Here is a 20,411-nt window from a genome sequence, read left to right on the forward strand (position 1 = left end):
CAGATGTAGGCTGGGAGAGCCACCTTCTAGGCAAGAGTCTCGCCCAAGGTCACGCAGTGAGCCACAGTGGAGACTCATGAGCTAGAAAATTCAAAGAATGTCCTCAACCCTGGCATCTCTGTCAACAACACAGGTCACTGAGATGTTCTTGCTGGGCCATATAATCCCCTTTTCTTTGTCACCACTCCTATGTCTCGCTTTCCCATTCTTGGTGGTGGCAACTTTTCATTTAGGGAAATGACAGATGCCATGGAGGATTTTCGTGATCTCATCAGGAGAGGGTTGGGACGGAGGGAAGCAAAGGGTCCAGAGCTCTCCTGCCCCTCCTTCCAGCACTGGGGTGCCCCCTCTCCCTCCCATTGTCCTGGGCTTTAGGGGAAAAACCGGGGCCTCGGGAGCCTCTGCCCCATCAGTGCTCTAAGGGACTGATTTGTTGGAGAGATTCCCCTTCAGATAACCTAATCTGGAAACATCCCAGCTACGCAACAGAAAATTCAGAAGATGTTGCTATCTCTTTAATAGAAGTCATCCTCAAAACAATACTCAGAGATGTTGTCTTCAGCTGGGTTTACTTGAAGCTGAACCTGAGACAATGTTTTATGGCTTTTCAGGAGAAGCAGGACAGGGCAGAGGAGGAGCTAAGTAAGCATGTGATCTTGGCTGGGTCCCACCTCCAGCCCGGAGGGTAAACTGTACCACAGAGTTGGTCCCACTTTAAGGAAAGGGGCCGACCTTGGCCCTATGTGCCCCCCTCCCCAACGTCTGTCATTTGGAAGGCTGCTGGGGCAAGGGGGCAGATGTGAGCCATTGGTGGTAAAGAGGATTTGGGTGGGTACCCTTTGCATCCATTACAGGTGTACACAAAGACATCAATAAGGATGCTCACTGCAGCATTTATTTAAATTAACAGGTGAAAGACTGGAAGCAACCTTGCTGTCCAACAATGAAGTACTGGACAAATAAAGTAGGGAATGACAACACAATGGGATTCTATGCCCCATCAAAAATAATGATGTTAAAGGTTACTTTAAAGAGATGAAGATGTGTTCAAGATAGAATGTTAAATAAAAACTGAGACCATGAAACTCCACATATTATAAAATATCAATTGTGTCCGCAAATTCTCTCTCAGTGTAAATCTCTGGAGGGACATAGACTAATACGTTAACAACCATGGTTATCTCTTAATAGCAGACGTGATGGTTAAGTTTTGTGTCAACCTGGTGAGGCTATGGTGCCCAGTTGTTTGGTCAGACATTGGTCTAGGTGTTGCTGTGAAGGTTTTTTGAAGATAGGATTAATATCTACAGTTCATTGACTTTAAGGAGACTTAACAGAGATTTCCCTCTAAAACGTCGGTGGGCCACATCCAATCAGTTGAAGGGATGAGGGGAAAAAACGAGGTTTCCCAGAGAAGAAGGAATTCAGCCTCTGGATGTCAGGCTTGCCAGCCTCTACAGCTGCATGAGCCAATTCCTTAAATCAATCTCTTGATTTATATATTTGCATATATCTTACTGGTTCTGTTTCTCTGGGGAACTCTGATAGGATATAGGCAATTTTTATTTCCACCTTTTTGTAAAACGCTTTCTAACTTCTTCGACAGTGCATAGTTATTTTTTAATGTAATAAAGACAAATTTTAAAAATTATAAGTGGCCCCTGTCAAATTTATCTAAAGACTCATGGTGCCCATTTTCAATTGGGTTCCACTGTTCTCAAATCTGAGCTGTATACACTTTTCTAGAAGCACAGCTTTCACATGAAATAAAGGACACTGTTGATGCAGTGAATCAAAATCAGGAGCACAAAAGTAGGTGCCATTTACTGAGCACCTACCATGTGTGATCCACTCTTCTGAGAACTTTGCGAATGCCGTCTCATTTTACCTTCCTGGGAACTCTGCAGGGTCCATAGTAAACTCTCATTTTACGGATGAGAGACGCAGGGCTTAGAGAGGGGAGGTTATGTGACAATACTAGGGACCCACTGTTAGCGAAAACGTGCTAAGGATTATCTCAGAAAGACAATGCTAATCCTTGGGGAAAAGTGAAGCAAGCTACAAAAATCAACAACTCTGATACAACTCTGTCTTCCCCTGCACAGTCCTGGGCTGGGGAGGGTCTCAGATCCCCCAGGAAGAAGCCCTCTTTTTTTAGCATATACATATATATCTATATTTAAGTGCAGAGAAAAGGATATGAAATTACTCCCCGGGCAGAAGGATGGTGGAGGAGCGGGGAGGGAGTCTAGGAATGAAAATTTTAAATCTCAGCTGTCAAAGGCACCCTAGTGATTACCTCTGCCACCTGGCACCCTGTAGCCTGAAATTGCTCATCGTGGAGGCAAATCTAGCAAGCTGAGAAGACATCTGGAATTGGGTTAAATGACTGATTTCCAGAGCATGCTGCAGGCTCCCGCCACCCAGCACCATCTCCTCCACTCCCCACCTCTCACTCCAGGCTGCTGCGAGAGGCTGGTGAGAAGTGACGGTGGTGGACGCTGTGGTCCACGCCTCAGTTTCCCCACATGTAAATGATAGGGAGGGGGTTAGACTATGCAGTCTCTTCTGTGCAGGACAGCCCTCCATCCCCCAAATGAGGAACTGCCAGACCCCAAATGGCACTAGTGTCCCGTGGGGGAACACGGGACAGTCTCCCATCCTGTGGCCCAGGATGCACCGAGGGACGCGCCATTTCATCGGTCACCCTGAGGAAGAGTTAACGATGCTCAGAGAATGTGCCGTACGAGGTGAGGATGCGGAGGGGAGTCAGGCGTTTAAGCTAAAGATTTACAGCAATGAGATGAGAAGCCGGAAGCAGTGTGGACGAAACCTCACGTAACCAGAAAACTTAGTTAGCTGGACGCCAATCAGGTCCCAGGGCAGAGACGCTGGACTTACTCTCAGAAGTAAGGGGACTCGCCTTTTCTCTTTAGACTCCACCAGTGTTTACTGAGCCCGCACGGATGCCAGGCTCCAAGCTGGGCGCGTTGGCTCCACTGAATCTTCGCAGCAGCCACGAGCAGTAGCTGCCACGGCTGGCTCAAGGAGGCGCTCTGGCGTCCAGGGCCACAAAGCTGTCTAAGGACAGAGTGAGATCAAAGCCAAGTTGCTCTGTCTCCCAAGTTTACGCTTCTTCCAATAATAATAATGCTACTATGATGAGTAGATGCTTATAGTCATATCACAGTATCATTGTTATCATCACAGCCACCATATATGGGTCATGTGCTATCAGCCAGGAACTAGGTTAAACTGTTCACACATGTGGCCCCGTTGAACCCTTGCATCATTCTGGTGGTATAAGGATCCCCATTTTTACAGATGGAGAAACTCAAGCCTCAGAGGGCTGAAACCGCTTGACACAAGTCACCCAGCTTATAAGAGGCAGAGCTGAGACTGGAATCTAAGTCTGAGATGCTTCCATTCTTGACGATCTTATCGAATGCTCTCGCCGTACCAGGCACTGTGTAAGCACTTGATATACTTTATCCTCCTAATTCCTATAAAGAAAGTCTCACTCTCCCCATTATACAGAAGGGGAAACAGAGGTTCAGAGGGGTAAGTGGCTTGCCTAAGGTCACACAGCTGACAACTAGCAGCATCTGGATTCTAACCTGGGAACGTCTGAGCTCAGAGTCCTCACACTCTGGGCTGTCCCTCTTTAAGGAACCACCCCCAGGCCCTGTTTGAGCATTTTCAAAACACTGTGACATATATTCACTCCCCTTTGACCACTAATCATTCACAAAGGCTGTCACTCTGGGGTCTCTCAACTCTGGAGTTGGTTTCTCTTTAAGCACCTAAAAATGCCTAGAACTTGACACTGAGTCTCTAGAACCATATTCAAGTTGTTAACCTGCCCCTTCCCCACCAGGACCCTATTCGACGGACCACCTTATAATCCTCCTGGGCCCCAGCTGGGGCAATGGTTTTGGGGCTGAGGCCAAGGGAGGCCCCTTCAGGACTGGTGTGGTCCTGGGTACACTGTAGGGGTGCAAAGCCCACCACCTTTTATCCTATAGGGTGGATCCTTCCTGGAGCCCTCTTCCACCACCCTGGGGGGTCTGAGACCCTCCCCAACCCAGGACTGTGCAGGGGAAGACAGAGTTGTATCAGAAGGCATTGGAGGTTTGGGGGTATGTGTGGGTGTGAGGGAACCGATGGGGCAGGAGATGCAGACCATGAGGGTAGCTTGGGCCTGGTTGTAGTGAGGGTGTGTCTGGGAGGTGGGACACTTGTGCAGTGTGTGTGACAGGGAGGCAGTGTGTGCGACAGGGAGGCAGTGTGTGCGACAGGGAGGCAGTGTGTGCATCTTGTGTGTGTGTGCGCGCGCGTGTGTGCGTGACTGGGTTTGTGATGGTGTGAGTAGAGATCTACCTATTTGGGTGCATGGATACTGAGCTCTGAGACCACAAATGGGCCCCCGTGGACCTGGTTCATCTGAGCGCATCTGGGTCTGTCCACGTGGGAGTCTAGGACCCTGTATGAGCAGGTGTATGTCCACCTGCCTGCCTGGCCTCGTGACAGTGGGCACCTGGCTGTGGCTGTGTGCTTCGGGCTGTGACTGTATGGTTGTGCACTGGACCTCTACGGGATGAGTCTTATCAAGGGGAGGAGACATAATCTTGGAGGCTCTCTCTGGGTTGCCTGGCAACCATGTACCAGAGAGAAGAGCTCCCCCTCTTCTACCAGAAGGCCTGGCTGAGCCTCAGCCAGCCTCCCACCGGACTGGCCCAATGCCACCAGGGTTGGGCATTTCCCAGCAACCCCTGAACAGCCAGCACCCAGATTCGAACAAAAACTTTCGTCTCCTCAGTGCAAGGCCACTTCATGCTTGAGCCACACGAGAGAGCAGAACAGGAGGGTGGGCCCCTCTGCTGGAGTCCAGCCCAGACTGAGTCTCTCCCCAGGGTGTCAAGACCACAGAGACCCTTCCACCTGGAGCCCACAGACAGGTGCCCTGGTGGTATCGGTCCAGCTCCTGCATATCACAGAACACCTTGCATACGGGTCTCTGTACAGGAGTGTGTGTGTCTGACCGTAGGCATGTGAGAGCAGGAGTCCACCCATGGTAGTCTTTGGAGTCACCTGCTATGAGGGGCTCACCCTTGGATCCTCTTGCAGATGTGACCTTGAGTAACTGAGGGCACTGGGGTATCACTCAGGGCCCTGTGAGCCCACAGGCTCTTCATCTAGGCCTCTGGCCAAATGCTCTGCCCTCCTATCACCCCCAGCTGGATGCCCGTCTCTTGGGCCAGATCAGCACGCATCTCCAGATGGCCCCGAGGGCCCAACTCTGACCCAGGGGCTCCAGAAGAGGCCATCCGGCCTGGCACCACACCGGAAGGCCACGGTACTTCCCAGGACCATGGCACTTTTCTGGATGAGCTGCCCTGGCCAAGGAGCAGAAGACCAGTGGCTCAGAGACACGAGTTCTAATCCCGACTTTGCTTCTCCTCCCTGAAAGGTGGCGTCTTCACCTGTCAAACGGGCAGCTCTCCTCCACACAGTGCACACTGGCAGCTCCACCCTGCTTCACTGACCTTGGCATGTTTCCTCTCCTTTCAGAGGCTCAGTATTCTCATCTCTAAAATGGAGGCATAAATACTGGGTGGATCATTCAGAGCCGGACAGGAATGAGATTTGTCAGTACAGTGGAAGGGACAGGCAAGGGGCTGTGAATCTGTCTCCTTACAGGAAGTAGAATTCCTACCCTGGCTTCTCCCCAGATGATTTTCTCCTGCCTTCCTGGATGCCAGGAGGCCAGACTGCAAGTGTGGGAAGAGGAAGGAAGACTCTGTAAGCCCAGCTCTGCTGAGACAGGTCTCCCTTTGACATTTAAGCATCCGCTAATGAGTCCCTGACCCTCCCACCTTAGAAAGCAGAGCTGAGCTGAATGCCCTGAATACCAAGTAAGGTGACGTTTTCAGAGGCCTTAAAGGGCCAGAGAGGGATCAGAAGCTGCTGCTGTGAGTCTCTCTTTGGTCAAGGTATGCACTGGGGTGGTGGGGGGAGGGGAACAGGTTTGGGAAGTTAGTTCTAGGAACAGTAAACCTGCTGGATGTGGGGTCTTCCTACAGTCTTGCCCATTCTGCTTTTGGAGGGAAACCACATGGATTCACAGAGAATTCTGTGATGTCTAACGGGAAGGTCGGACTCCCAGGGATCTGGGGAACACGTTGGAGTCCACCTCTCTCTGCAGGTTGCTCTCCATTATGGCTTGGTGATTGGAACACTGAGAACATGCACGGTGGCCAACACGTTGAATCCTCCTGCTACCCTCATTTCCTCCATCTGTAAAATGGGTTGCGTCACCGGTTCTCCACACCAGTGGTGAAAGGTTTTCTTTTCTCTTACGTCTGAAAACAAAAGAGAAGTGGCCAGCCTGGGTCCCCTGACCTTCCTAACACTCTTCCTGTGATACAAAGAATTTTGGACTTCCACAGCAGTAGGTAGATGCCTTCCTGTTTGCAAAAAAGCTCTCGTGCCCAGCAGAAAGGGCCTTGGTTTTGAATTCAGACAGGCCTGGGTCAGCAACTTACTTAGCTGTGTGTCCTTGGACTGAGCCTCGGTTTCCTCATCTGTATATGGGGATGATTATCTCTACCCTGCACAGGTGGGACAGAAGGCGATGCAGTGACATTCACAGTGCCTGAGACCTACCAGGATTCAGTCAATGTGTCTTCCTGCTCCTTCTTCATTGCTCGTTCATGATATGTGAAGGGTGGCTAGATTGCAGGTAGGAGACACTATCAGTGCCCCATTAATACACTCCTGGCACTCACCATCCCAGTACAGGCTGACAGTGACCTACTGTAAACACCTAGGGTATGTGAGGGACAGACTGCACTTGCCAGGGAGTTAATCTCCCTGGGAGCCACCCTCAGCCAATGATGGGTGAACGCTGGAGGATAAATACTGCAGCTTCCTGCTCCTCCAATGGGACATCTCTGAAGCACGCTCTCCACCACCTCCCACAGCTCCCTGGTGGGATTAAGCCTCAGCTGTCCTCAGCAGTGACCTGCTTTGTAAAGGGCAAGTATTGGCTCCTTCCCTTCCCTTTCTCACATCTCCACTCCCCTGGAGGTGCATCCTGGGGTCATGATTCAAGTAAACCAGAGCTCACATCCTTGTCTCTGGGAGAACCCAACTTAAAATATCTTGGATCTTTGAGCATTCTTAATTCACAAGGGAAATCCTGCAGAGTTCAGAGCCACTGCTCTTCACAGCCTGTAGCCTGTGAGAAGGGCGCTCCCTGGAGTTGTGCAGTACAGAGTCCGTGGACAGTAGCAGCAACCCTGAGTAGTGTCTTCCTAACGACCAACCCTTGCTGAAGAGTAGCAACAAAGGTAATAATAACAGCTGTTTACTGTATGTCCTTAGTGCTAAGTATGTTACACATATCACACCTCAATTAATCCTCACAACAACTTAAGAGGTAGAGGATGCTATTATCCTGTTTTGCAGGTGGAGACCCCGAGATGTAACAAGATTTGGTCACTTTTCCAGCTCATACAGCTAGTGGGGAGCGGAGTAGGGATTTGACCCTGATCTTATTTGACATCACATCCTAGGTTCCCACCTCTCTGCTATTCTGCAGGAGGCCTGCCGAATTCCAACATGGTTGGGCTCCAGAGACCCCATGCCAGCCACCTGAATTTCCCAGAAACCCTCTGAGGCGCCACAGTAGGGGTCCGAGGATCACAAAAGCCCATGCCCCACATTCTGATAATGTCAGCTCTTCATCGCCAGGCCAGCTGGGATGGTGCATGACCTCGGAAGCTTGGAGTTTCTACTAGCAAGAGGCGAGCAGAGCAACTGTTCATCAACTCCCTTTACTGGGGGCAGATGAAGAACATCCTGGAACCAGCTGCAAGTATCTCTGAAGTCCATCATCTCTTTGTTCTGGGGCTTCACAAAGATGAGGTAAATCCCACCAGGCATCAGCTTAAAGGCAGGCGTGGAAGAGTTCTCCTTGGTTTGAAAGAGGCCATCACCCCCCGGGTAATTAGGCCGAGCTCTACTGCATTAAAGATGCTGGTGAGGAGGAAAGGCAGTGAGCTGGGAGCTGTTAATGGCTACCTATAATCAGAGAGAGATTGAATTACACAAAGAGCCTAACTGTCCGAGGAGAATTCAAACCAGCTATTTTTAGGCATCACCAGCGGCTCCTGTGAGCTGTTGGAAATTCAAATAGCTTGAGTTGGGTGCTACTCGGAGTGAGTTGAGGAATTTTCATTTCAGGAAGGAGGGTGCATCACCACTACTTCATAACAGGCACTGTGCTACGTGCTTTCTCAACTTTATCTCACTTGGTGGTCAGAGCAATCTTTCAAGGTTGGAATTGTCCCCATTTTACAGATGAGGCATTTGAGGCTCAGACAGAATGAGTGGCTTGACCAAAATCAACACAGCAAGTAAGTGAAGGAGTTGGGATAGAAACAATGTCTGCCTGATTTCAAAATCTACAATCATTGCTCCCATAGCCTTCCTGGATTACGGTTCACGGAGAAGAGCAAACCAATTCTCCCCCATCATGATGCAGAAGGAGAAAAAATTTTCTAGCTAACATCTCCTTGGCCCTACACAGCAGAACACACGAAGACCCATATGAATTATAAAATTCAGGGGTCCCAGGCATATATCAAGGGAAAGGAGAGGCCTCCAGGCCCGGCAAAGAAGGAGCTAGACATAGCCCACCCATCCAATATGACTTTCCATGGTCATCTGAGGCTCCTCTCAGCAGAACTGGTTAAAACGGAGTATCAGTGAACAAAAACTACAAGCATTGCACAACGTTTCCCTTCTAACCTTCAAAGACAAAAAATCGCCAGAACTAGCAACAGTACACAAGAGTCACCAGGTACAGTGTGACCCACGAGTCAAGATCTACTGTTTCGGTGACAACATGGCTTCATAATACTTTCACCAAGACAGAAAAGAAAAAACAAGAGGGAAAAGTGCCGGGTCCTGGGAGAGGCTGGTCTGCAGTCATGGGGGTTTTAGGCAGCACTAAAGGATTGTCAGCACCACGGACAGCCACCCACAGGACCCACATACATATTGTATATTTTGTGTAATTCTAATGAACCTTGCAATGCGAATCTTGCAAGAATCTTTCAGGCAAATGAAATCTCTTGCAACACCCTATAAAGCCATAATACTCTCGAATCACCAGCAGGTCTCTGCCCCTGGGAGGAGAAGCTACACTTGCTGACACATTTAGCGAACTGCTGTGAAAAAATGTAAGCCAACCAAGAAGGAAGTCCATTTCTCGGTTCTTTTCTAACAAGGGCAAAGAGTCCGTGTGCCCGAGTGTCTGTGGCAAGAAAGAAGAGCAGGGTGCCTGCAGACATTTGCTCTGCCAACCTTCTAATGCTCTCACTACTGTAGGAGCATTCCATCACCTCGGAAACACGCAGGCTGGCTCCCCACGCAAGGTGGACACCCCACCAGAGCGGTGCTTGGGCGATAATAAGCCTCCTTTGGATCTTCACAATCATGAAGAGTTCTGTGCCACTGCTCAGGGAAACACAATTAGGACACGGTGTTAATACAAACTAATGACTCTACGAATGGAATCTGGTTTCCACCATACCTGTTTCCTGCAGTGTTTGCTCATTGCCCTCTCTAATGTAATACATGCTAGTGTCGTGTGCCAGTGGAAGGCCTCCCTTTCTGACTTATTTGTGTATAAATCAGATCTCAGGAATGGGAAGCCACTGAGTCAGAACAAAGGCACTGGATATTCTGTATGGTGTAGAGTCAGGACGCAGGGCAGCAGGAGAGGTCAGGAGTCAAGGAAGAGAGGAGGTAAGTTAAATCCAAGGAACACTCCCAAAGGAGAGGCAATGGGGTCCAAAATCCAATACAAGAGGTCAAGGTGTCTACAGCACTATATAGAGTTAGCACTCAAACTAGGAGTCAGAGACCTGGGTTCCAGCCTATGCTCAGTCCCTAAGAAGCGCTGTGGCCTTGGAAAGATCATGCCTGCCCGTCATGTCTAGAAATTACCTCTCAGCTTTTGCACACTCTATTCCCTCTGCCTAGATTTCTCCCCCACCCTCTGGCAATTCCTTGAGTCTGGATATCCTCCTCTTTTACACATCTTTCAAGGCCTTAATCAGTCAGCCCTCTTCTGTGGAGCCTCCCGCAGGGCTGTTCAATTTAGCCACTTGTGCTGTCTGGGCCTCAGTTTCTAAAGCCGTAAAATGAAGCATCAGTGAGGAAGGTGCTTCCAACAGGTCATTCAGAACATCACCTTTGAGGATCCTTTTGTTCATGGCTGAATACACGACTCTCCCTTTCACCTGGAAATCTTAGAATGAGATTCAGCTCAAATGTTGCTCCCGTGGCTCCTATATATACCCGCCATGCTTGAACAGATCCCACTCGTCTTGGGTCTGTCTCTCCACTAGACGGTGGTCTCCTTGAGGGCAGGGACTGTGCTTTATTCCCCATTGTCCTCTCCATGCCTAATGCACATGGGAGCAATCACGTGTTTAATGAACAGTCCCCACGCTCTCTCCAAATACCATGTTGCCAACTGGGAGCCCACCAGGAGTCCCAATTTGACAAACCATCTGTCTCCTTATCCAAGCCACTTCCATTCTCATCTCAGCCACAGTAGCCTTGAGATTAGCAAGGCTTAGCTTTCCTTCTGGAGTTTCCAGCTGAAGGTGCCCAAGCTTCCAGCCTTGTACAGCGACGATTCAGAACAGCTGGGCTGGACTTACAGAATCCAGGACTCCCCTCTCGGTAGAAATGAATGGGGTCCCCGTCTTCGACATAAATACAAAGATTCCTTTCTCAGATGGAACAAAACACCACTGCAGAGGTGGGCAAGCCGAGGGGCACAGCAGCATTCCCATCAGCCTCAGGGGTTTCTCACCAGCCACCACCCAGACAGCCCTCCCCCTGCTACCGGGGCAAAACACACCCAATTGTAGCGGGATCTAGTGGTCTCGGTGTGTCGAGGTTTATATATTTCACCTGATGACTGAAAAATCTTTGTTGGTCCATGAGAGTGTTATTATACCAGGTGATCTCAATAGTGTGTGTGTGTGTGTGTGTGTGTGTGTGTGTGTGTGTGTGTGTGTGTGTGTGTGTGAGAGAGAGAGAGAGAGAGAGAGAGAGAGAGAGAGAGAGAGAGAGAGAAAGACAGGAGAATGTTCGTATTACTCAACCAATGTGAACATTAACCAAAAGGAGGTCTAGCTGATAGTGGCTGATGACATACACAGCCCAATTCTTGTTATCCAGCTCAGCATCATCCACTAGAATGTTCTAGTGGCATCAGCTTTCCCTCTAAATACACACAACTTTAAGGCCATCTCTTCATATGGTCAACGTCACCATCAAAATAATGTAAACATTGGCATAAAGAAATCAGTATTGGGGATGATAAATCTGCTATCAAATTAAAACCTCATTACACTAATGGCCAAACCAGAGACTTGCTGTATGGACACCATCCAGCCTGGATTTCACACACCCTCCCCGCCCTCTGCCAGCCAGACCTGCAGAGCTGGAGGAACTGAGGCAACGATGCGGGGGCAGAGGGTGCCTCTGTTTCTAGAAATCAGCCACTTTGTAAACTGGTGGCACGCGGGACCCCGTTGTAAAGCAAAGCTTGAACAGGGCTTCAGAAACACGGGGTTTGGAAAACAAACACAGTGTCAAGCACACCAGCAATGAATTCTTATAAACAATGACATTCATACGGAAAAGGCGGCATGCAGACAGGCATTAAGGTTCTGCCAAATCCACCTGGGTGGGCAGGCTGACATTCTGGGCGGAACTTGTCAGTTCCATGGAGGTCTAAGGCCTTATTATTCAAAGTGTGGTCCATGGACCAGCAACCTAGCATCACCTGGGAACTCCTTAGAAATGCAGAATCTCACCGGCTGAATCAGAATCTGCATTTTAACAAGATCTCCCTAGGGTTCATTGGAGCATTCAGATTTGGGATTCTTAGTTCTGGATTCCTATTCCTACCTCAGGCCCGCATCAGAAGAGTAACCAGGACAAACCTCAGCCCTCTGTCTTTCGTCAAGGCCATTAGCTCTTCGTATAGGTCTGAAGGTCACCTTTGAGGTCACAAGACTGTGACCTTGGGCAGGCTTACTTAAATTCATCAAGCCTCAGTTTCCTCACTGTAAAATGGAGATACTTAACCATGGTAACTGCCTGAAAAGTCTGTAGGGAAGGGAAACAAAATCAGGCTTGCAGTGGGCTCAGCACGTGCCTGGCACACGGCAGATGCTTGATAAATAGACATTAACTGCTATTAAACACCCAGAGAGGGGACAACGGGACAATATCCGCAGAAGAAGGGGTGGCTCTTGTCCTCGGCTATTCATCCCCTTCCCTCCCTCAGTTTGGAAACTGGAGAGTTTTTCCAACAAGACTGAAGCACTGGCAGGCGAGGGATAAATTCTCTCTACAGGAGCATTAAAGACACAAGCTCTGGAGTTGGTTTCAATCCTCTGCTGTTTGTGTGACATCGAGCCTCAGTCTCTTCATCTGTAAAATGGGAGTGGGTGGATAACAGTGCGATTTCAAGGGTCATCACGAGGATTAGATGTGCTCTCCCATAGGAGGCACTTGGAAAACGATGAAGTGTTTGCTGTCGTCATTGTCACCATCGTTAGACACAAGCTGCTTTCAGAAAATGAGGAAGGACAGGCCAGCTCAGGCTCTAGCTGTTTGTTAAGGAGGAAGAGGGGCGTGGCTGGAGGTGAGGCTGGGGCAGGATGGTGGCAGCCTTGGAGGGCAGCCGAGGGCTTAGGAGCGGGGGGAGCCGTGGAAGGTACAGGTGGGCGCTCAGGTGGGCGAGGGCAGAGAGGGGAGGGGCCGACTCACGTACACCTGCGGGCTGACTCCTGGGCCAGCTGCAGCCGGTAGACGGAGAGGCGGTTGGCGCCACCGCACACGCTGCCCCGCTCGCCCTTGCAGTCCATGTCACACTCCGCCTCGCTCACGTTTGTCGCCTGGATCTTGTGGCCACAGTAGCACTCGGCGCCGAACTCCAGCCCAGCATACAGGTAACCCCTGGGGGAGGCTGCTGTCAGGCCAGGGTAACTGCCACCATGGAGACCCCAGGGACAGGGTGACTCACCTAGTGAGGAGGCCTGGGGGACGGGAGGGCTCTGGGGACCAGGAGGTCCCAGGGGAAATGGAGAGACAGACGATGGAAGGGGGACAGGGGAGACCTCACGGGACAGGAGACAGAGGCTTCCAGGAGACAGGGAGATCCCAGAGGAGTAAGGAGACTGGGGTGGGGGTCTCCCTATCTCCCTGGAAGAGGGGAAACAAGGAAGACTTTGGGCGTCAGGGAGACCCAAGGAGATCTGAGGTACAGGGATACTCCAAGGGACAGGGGGATCGGGACTGAGAATAAGGAGACCCTGAGAGGGTCAGGGAGGCTAAGGGGTTAGAAAGTCTTGGAGGTGGGATGGGCAGGAAGCCAAGAAGGAATACAAAGAGGTCCCTGGGGGACAGGGAGACTCTGGAAGGGGACAAGACCCCAGGGACCACCTGCTTCCATTCCTGCCTCATGTCTCACACCCCCATACACTTACCCACACAGACACACAACGTCATATTCACACCCATCTACATATACCTTCAACACACAGGACACTTGACACACACACCCCTCTGGTCCTGTGGTCCCTCTGCCCCACTCACTCTCTTGCTCTTCCCTGTCTAGAGCCACAAGCCAATCCTATCTGCAAAGTCCAGCCTCTTTATTCCAGGAAACATCCCCCAGGAATGATGCCTCTATGTCCCCTGAGAGGAGCTGGACCCAGGGGAGGGGGCAGGGACTCTCGTATGTCTTTGGAAGGTGGCAAAACCAAGGTCACGTATCCGGCCAAGTAAAAAATTCCTTTCCTTAAAACAACAAAAAAAATATCCAGGCACTGCAAGATTGTCAATTTTTTTTCATAGCTCTGGAATCATTTCCTAAAAAGGACTTTTAGTGAGGACCTGTTCTGTAAACAGATGAAAAGGGAAGCGCTTGCTCTGCCTCGCAGGGTAGGTATGAAGTGGTGGGGGAGAGGGGAGTAGGACGACCCCTGCGCAGTCCTCTTGCCCACTGTGGCCTCTGGGGCACTTTCCAGAATCGTGAAAGCTCCTTGGGGGAGCAGCCTGCAAAATACTGGTCATGCAAGGCTGGATCTACGGGAGGTGTCAGCTCACGCCATCACTCGGGACTTCCAGGGGCTGGGCTGGAGGGACAGACCCACCCAGACTCATGTCTCCAAACACCCCTACTACTCGGGTAGCGTGTGATCACACGGTCACCTGGGCAGACGCAGGAAGAGCAGCTTAAACTATCTGGGCATCTTGGAGCTGGGCCAGCCTCCTTCTTCCACCTGTCTGTCGCTGTCTCTCTCAAGCCTTGGTTCTCAGGTGCCCTTGGGGCCCGTCTCATATAAATGGACCCACTGATAGAAGGAACAGTGGACAGCAGGAGTTTCTAAAATTTCCCAGCTGGGTGTGAAAATCAGAGCAGTGGTGCTCCAACCATAGTTCCAGGACCAACAGCATCCAGTGTCACCTGGGAACTTGTTAAAAATGCAGATTCTTGGGCCCTACCTCAAACCCACCAAATCAAAAGCTGCGGGTGGGGCCCGGCAATCCTGAGAGATTCCAGGTGATGCTGACGTGTGCGTCACAGCCCAGATGGAGTGACAAGCGCTTAACCAGAAAACGCCGGCATAGTGAGATGAGGGTTGAGACGGGGTAAGTCTCAGCTTGTGGAAATGCAGAAGAGGCCCCCAACCTGCCTGGGATGTCAGGAGAGACTTCTCAAAGGAGGTGACAGCCAAGGTGGAGCTTCAGAAGACGAGTCAGATCAACTCGCGTAATTCACTCTGGTTCAGCGCTGCCCACATGGGTTACCAGGTGGATGCAGAGATGAGCCAGCTGCAGCCCTGCCCCCAAGGGGCTCCCCAGCTAGTTGGGGAGGCAGAAGCAAGAACGGGGTTTGGGCCACAGAATGCCAATAGCTTACACTTCCTCTCTTCCAGGCACTCAAATATTTGCTTTGCAAGACCCCACAAGACCTCTCTGAGGGCATGGACTCTGAAATTCACTTCTGTCTCCCCACTGTTCAATAAATAAATTAAAGAATCAACATCCTCAAGAGCTTGGAGTCTTTCCCAAGCTGGAGATGGTCCTGGGCTCAGGATTTCAATGGTGAACTCTTATGGAAGCTGATTATAAAGGGGACAGTGTGTTCTAGTCAGGAACTGAGGGAAGAGTCCCTTGGCCACCCACTTGCCCATTTCCACTCCAGCCATGCAGTGGAGCTCCTTCAGAGCTTGTGATCAGGCTAGAGCCTGAAGATGATCATGTTAGAGGCCTCTCACAAGCCATCACACATCAGGGGACCCAGGGCACAGGGGAGGAGAAGGTCAGCTCACTCCACAGTGCCTCTAGGGCAGCAGTGCTGGTTCCCAGGCCTGGACTGAGGGTCCCAACTCGCCAGTCCTCTGGGGCCTCATCCACTCTTGGAAAGTGAGCGCCCTCCCCGCAGTGCATGTTCTAATCAAGAACATCATTTTATTCTTAGATTGGAAAACACTGTCTGGACAGGTGAGTGTTTCTCTCTGGTAGAGAAACAGTTTCTTGGCTGGTAAACCATTAAATAGCCCTGATCCCGGGCTCCCACCTCACCCTTCCCACGGGCATCACACAAGCCTCACGCTCACAGACTCACACTTGCCTGCGTGTAAACACCCACTTGTGCTTTCCCCACAATTCGGGACCCTTGCAAACATATCCACGGAGACTCCTGCACTCACAGCTACTGTTATTTAAAGACAGTTAGGTACTGGCATTAAGCTTACAAACATACGACCCTGCATACTGTACACTGCAAACTCACTCCTAGGCAGTCTCACAAATTCCCACAGACCAACTCCCTGCTCAGTTGCATGCACGTATGCATATGCACACGCACGCGCGCACACACACACACACACACAAACACACACACACACACACACATCACCCTTTCCTTGTCCACATGTTCATCCTCCATCTTGCCCTCCCATGGAAAAAGAAAGACCACCACAGGTAGGAATCTGAGAAGGAAGGGATCTGAATGCCTGGGACACTGGTGGGGCCCTACCGTTCTGCACAGTTGTCCTGGCAACGGAAGACGGTCATCTTTTTGTAGTCGAAAAAGGACACGCCTCGAAGGGCCCGGCTCTGGGTGTCATCCAGGTAGCAGCCGATGTACTTAGCTTTGGGGAGATGAGAAAAGTCAGATTTGGCAGGGGGGACAAAGCTGAAAGGGTTTCAGGAGTAACCAGTGTGCCTCTGGCTATGTGGCCTTGTTGACCTTTTGGTACCAATTCCTTCCTCTGAGCAGTAAAGTAGAAACAAGAGAGACTGAAACTCATGTGCATTGGCAGAACATGATCTATAAGGGCAGTGGTGTCCCATGGGTGAGGCTGTGGGCCCTGGAGGTCAACAGAGAGGAGGGAGGGACCTTTCCAAGGCCAGGGTTAAGCTCATGCCCCTGGGCTCTACTGGTGACAACTGGGCACCCAGTAACCCAAGCCAACCTCATTCCCTAAGCACCAAGCAGATGAGACCTGTATTAGGACAGCTCTGAAGAGCCTGATAAGTTGACAGCCTGTTATCATTTCTGCAAGATGGCTTAAGGTGTTATTTTCCCTTGGAAGGAACACTGGCCTGGGATATCTCAAGATCTAGGTTGTCGTATCACTTTGGTAACATTCTCGTGCTGACCTAGTGCATTTAGGCCAGTTACCTCCCTGAGGCCTAGTTTTCTTCATTGTGGGGATGAAAATATCAGCCCAATGAGGTTAACATGGACTTATTTGTATAAACGTCTCTACCACAGTGTCTTGAATATAACAGGCACAAAGTGAAGGTGAGTGGAATAAAAAACCAGCCATTCACAGTGCTGTATAAGTACTTTACAGTTTGCCCACCTTGTGGGCCAAGGTGAATGCTTTCATCCAAAAGGAAAATTTTAAATAATGTAAAACAACTATCCAAGTACAAACCATTCACTTAGTTTTCTTAAAGTAGTACACGTGTTCCTGTACTTCCTGGTAAATATTACACAAAGATGGTACTTTACAGTTTATAAAGTCTTTTCCCATATGTTCTTATAATCATTAATTTGGACATGCACTTTGCTAACTGCTTTACACATATTGTCTCAGCGAATTCTTAGAATGACCCCTATGAGGTAAGTATTAATATTCCCACTCAATGTAGAAGAGGAAACTGAGGCCCAGAGAGGCTAAGTCACCTGCCCAAGGAAACACAGCTTATACCTGTGGAGTTAGGTTTGGACCCAAGCAATCTGGCTGCAGAGCCCATGTTCTGAACTACCGCTTGTTTCTCTTTGAATCCGAGGATCTTTGCAACGACCCAGGTGCAATGACCCTTGGCATGCTTAAACTGTTTTCTTAGATGATTGAACAGAGGCCCAGAAAGGTGAAGTGAGCTGTCTGAGACCTGAAACTAATTGATGGTAGAACAAAGACTTAAATCTAGATCTATGGGACCCCAAACCAGTGCTCTTTCCACCCTTGCACTTGGAAATAACTGAAGGTTAGACCGAGGACCCAGCCAGCCCTTGGAATTAAATGGCCCTCATAGGGAACAACTGAGGGAAATACTACATGCCACTTGATCTGGTTCATGGGTGGGCTGCTATCTATTTAAACTGTGGGCTTCTTGTCCCCCTCACTCATGGTGGAGAGCAGGGTCTAGCAGAGGATACAGGCTCATTATGGAGCAATTGTTTCCCTCAACACCACCCTGGTAAGTGCAGAATTTGTTAGCCTCGCTGGAGATGCGTCTCATCCCTGATCACCTTGAATTTCTTTCATAAGACAGAGGTGATTTGGTCAACTAAGAACTGTCCGTCCATCTTTAAAAGAAACATTGCCTCCCTGGAGCGGGCGCATCAGATGGTGACAGCTCTGGAAAAGCCTACATCTTGTCACTGCTTGTTCAACAATGTATGTCCCTCCTGTGTCACAGAAGGAACCACGGCCCTGGGGCACGGATGCTTGCTTACATCTGGGCTGGGAGCGAGAACTTCCATGGGCCATGGTGGTGACAGCTTCACACCAACTTCAGCTCAATAGGTCACTAGAGGACAGAGTGTCCAAGGATGGGCAGGAGGAGAAAAAAAAGGAGGAAGGAGAGGGAGGGAGAGGGGAAGGGGGGAAGTGGTTGTTTTACTTTGTCAGCATGAGGTCACTGTCATCAGATCAAAAACTGTGTGTGTGTGTGTGTGTGTGTGTGTGTGTGTGTGTGTGTGAGAGAGAGAGAGAGAGAGAGAGAGAGCGAGCGAGCAAGAGAGAGCGAGAGAGAGAGAGAGAGAGAGAGAGAGAGAGAGAGAGGAGAGAATATGTATTGAGTGTCTACTATGTGCTATCTACTTTACTAAGTGCCATGCCTTATTTAAAAAAATTCAGTCCTCACACCTTTCTTATTAACCCATTTTATAGATGAAGAGGCTGATCCTAATGACTATTACATCTCTCTGTCTTAGATGCAAACCTTTCTTTTGGCATATGGTATATGTTCTGACTGGTAACCACTCATGTTATTCCATGTTACTCGTTTTTACGTAGAATTCGAAACTGTGTTGTCTGCCTATGTTACTACAGCTTGGAAGTGTCTCACTTAAAATTTAAGCCCAGATCTGTCCTCCGTCCATTTTACATTTGGGGGGGGGGGGGCTTCACTTCCATTTGGCCCACAGACTTCAGGATAACAGGAGGCCACACTGAGTTCTGATGGAGAGTAACACTCGTGACCCAGAAATGCCAGGCTTGGAGTTGGGTGTACTATGACCATGGGTGGTCTCACCTTAGGGTGAGGGTAGGTGCATTTGGCCATATATGGGATAGTGGATTGTGTTAGATGAGATTTTTATAATCAAATTAATAGGAGTGCGAGTGTATGTACACACAGGTCCTCTGCGGGGTTAAGGGGAAGACTGTAATGGTACTGTTTGTACCTTCAAAGCACCCCCTCTTCCTATTTTTCTGTTAACAGATCTTAGCTGCCCCGACCATGAGGAGACACTGAACTTGAAAGAGCCAATCATGTTGCACCTGCCACCAGCCAGTGATTGATGGCTACAGGGAAGGGCACATGACCCATTCTTTGGATTTTTATAGATTAAAGCTGGGAGAAAGAAATCTGTTTCCCTTGGGTTATGACACTGGCATTCTCTAAGCCCAGAGCTACCAACAGCCACAATCCCTGGCATCAAAGTCAGTCTGTACAGGAGAAGAACCAAACTAAGTCAGAGGTGAGCAGAGATGAGAGTTAGGAAGAGAAGGGCACAAATCACTCATTTGAAAATCTAGCCCCTTTGGTAGTTTGGAGACAAGACACAATACATTTTCTTCTTTAGCTTAAGCTGATTCAAGATGGGTTTTTGTCCCTTGCCACCAAAGGTGCACTGACTAATATGCTGATTGTCAAGCTAAGTTGCTTAAGTCCACCCAGCTTGGAGAGTCTAGACTACACCATGTCTAGGCTGCTTTTTCCCATGTACCACATTCAGTCTCAGCTTGGGAGAAGGGCTTCTCCATCCTCCAAGAGAGGCCTTCCTGGAGGGATGATGGGAGAGGGAAGGTCTTTTGGGAGAAGAGTTGAGATTTGACCATAGGTCCAACTGCCCCTAAGCCTGGGCTTTTAAATGTTATACCACCCCTTCCCTAACCCTCCCACAGGCCAGGCATCAGACTGAGATGTCCTACATAACAGGTGCTCAAAGACTTGTTGGGTGAACAGATGACATTCCATTTCCTCATCTGTCAACAGGAGGAAAAAAGAGATACATGGTACCTTCACTGATGCTCTGGAAAAGAATGGGCGTGTTACATACTGTGACCTGATGGACGGGCTGAGCTCTTTGGGTCAGGAAATGGATATTGAATCTGTTTCCTCCTTGTCCTGGGCAAGTGCTGGTGACTCTTTCCCCACTGACCCTTCAGTGCAGGCTGTGGCCAACGTAACCGGTGACCCTGTCCCTGGAGTTCTATCACCCTGCTAGCAATGAGCTCATCAGCAAGGGTACTGTCCAACCCACTTCCACCATTTTCCAAAGGCCCGCCTCAAGTTCTGCTGTGGTGGCAGAATCTCCCGGAGATGAGGTGGAGATCGAATATGTAGCACAGGGACAAAAATCACAGGTCACTCGAGGGTGAATTAATGGCCGAGTTCACATAATCTGTCAGTTTATCTCTGCAGCCATCTAAATATTGCTGAAATGGCCAAGTCCTGTCCCAGTCCGCCTATTTATCTCAAGCACAGAAACCAGTGAGGGGTGAGCCCAGGAGAGCACAGGCATCTGGAAAGGAGCTCTCCTGACTGTGTTTCTTCCC

General features: G+C 49.7%; 1 protein-coding gene across 1 annotated transcript in view; it reads right to left on the reverse strand.

Moving 5' to 3' along the window:
* The window catches only part of WSCD2 (WSC domain containing 2), a 98,445-nt gene that overhangs the window by 17,924 nt on the left and 60,110 nt on the right, over nucleotides 1-20,411 (reverse strand). Inside the window, exons 3-4 of the mRNA XM_060029413.1 lie at nucleotides 16,148-16,262; nucleotides 12,872-13,056 (exon numbers count right to left, since the gene is read on the reverse strand). Coding sequence (XP_059885396.1) covers nucleotides 12,872-13,056; nucleotides 16,148-16,262 — 300 coding nt within the window. The remainder of the gene's footprint in view (nucleotides 1-12,871; nucleotides 13,057-16,147; nucleotides 16,263-20,411) is intronic.

This window comes from Delphinus delphis, chromosome 13, assembly GCF_949987515.2.
Source record: "Delphinus delphis chromosome 13, mDelDel1.2, whole genome shotgun sequence".
In the NCBI taxonomy this organism is placed as follows: domain Eukaryota; kingdom Metazoa; phylum Chordata; class Mammalia; order Artiodactyla; family Delphinidae; genus Delphinus; species Delphinus delphis.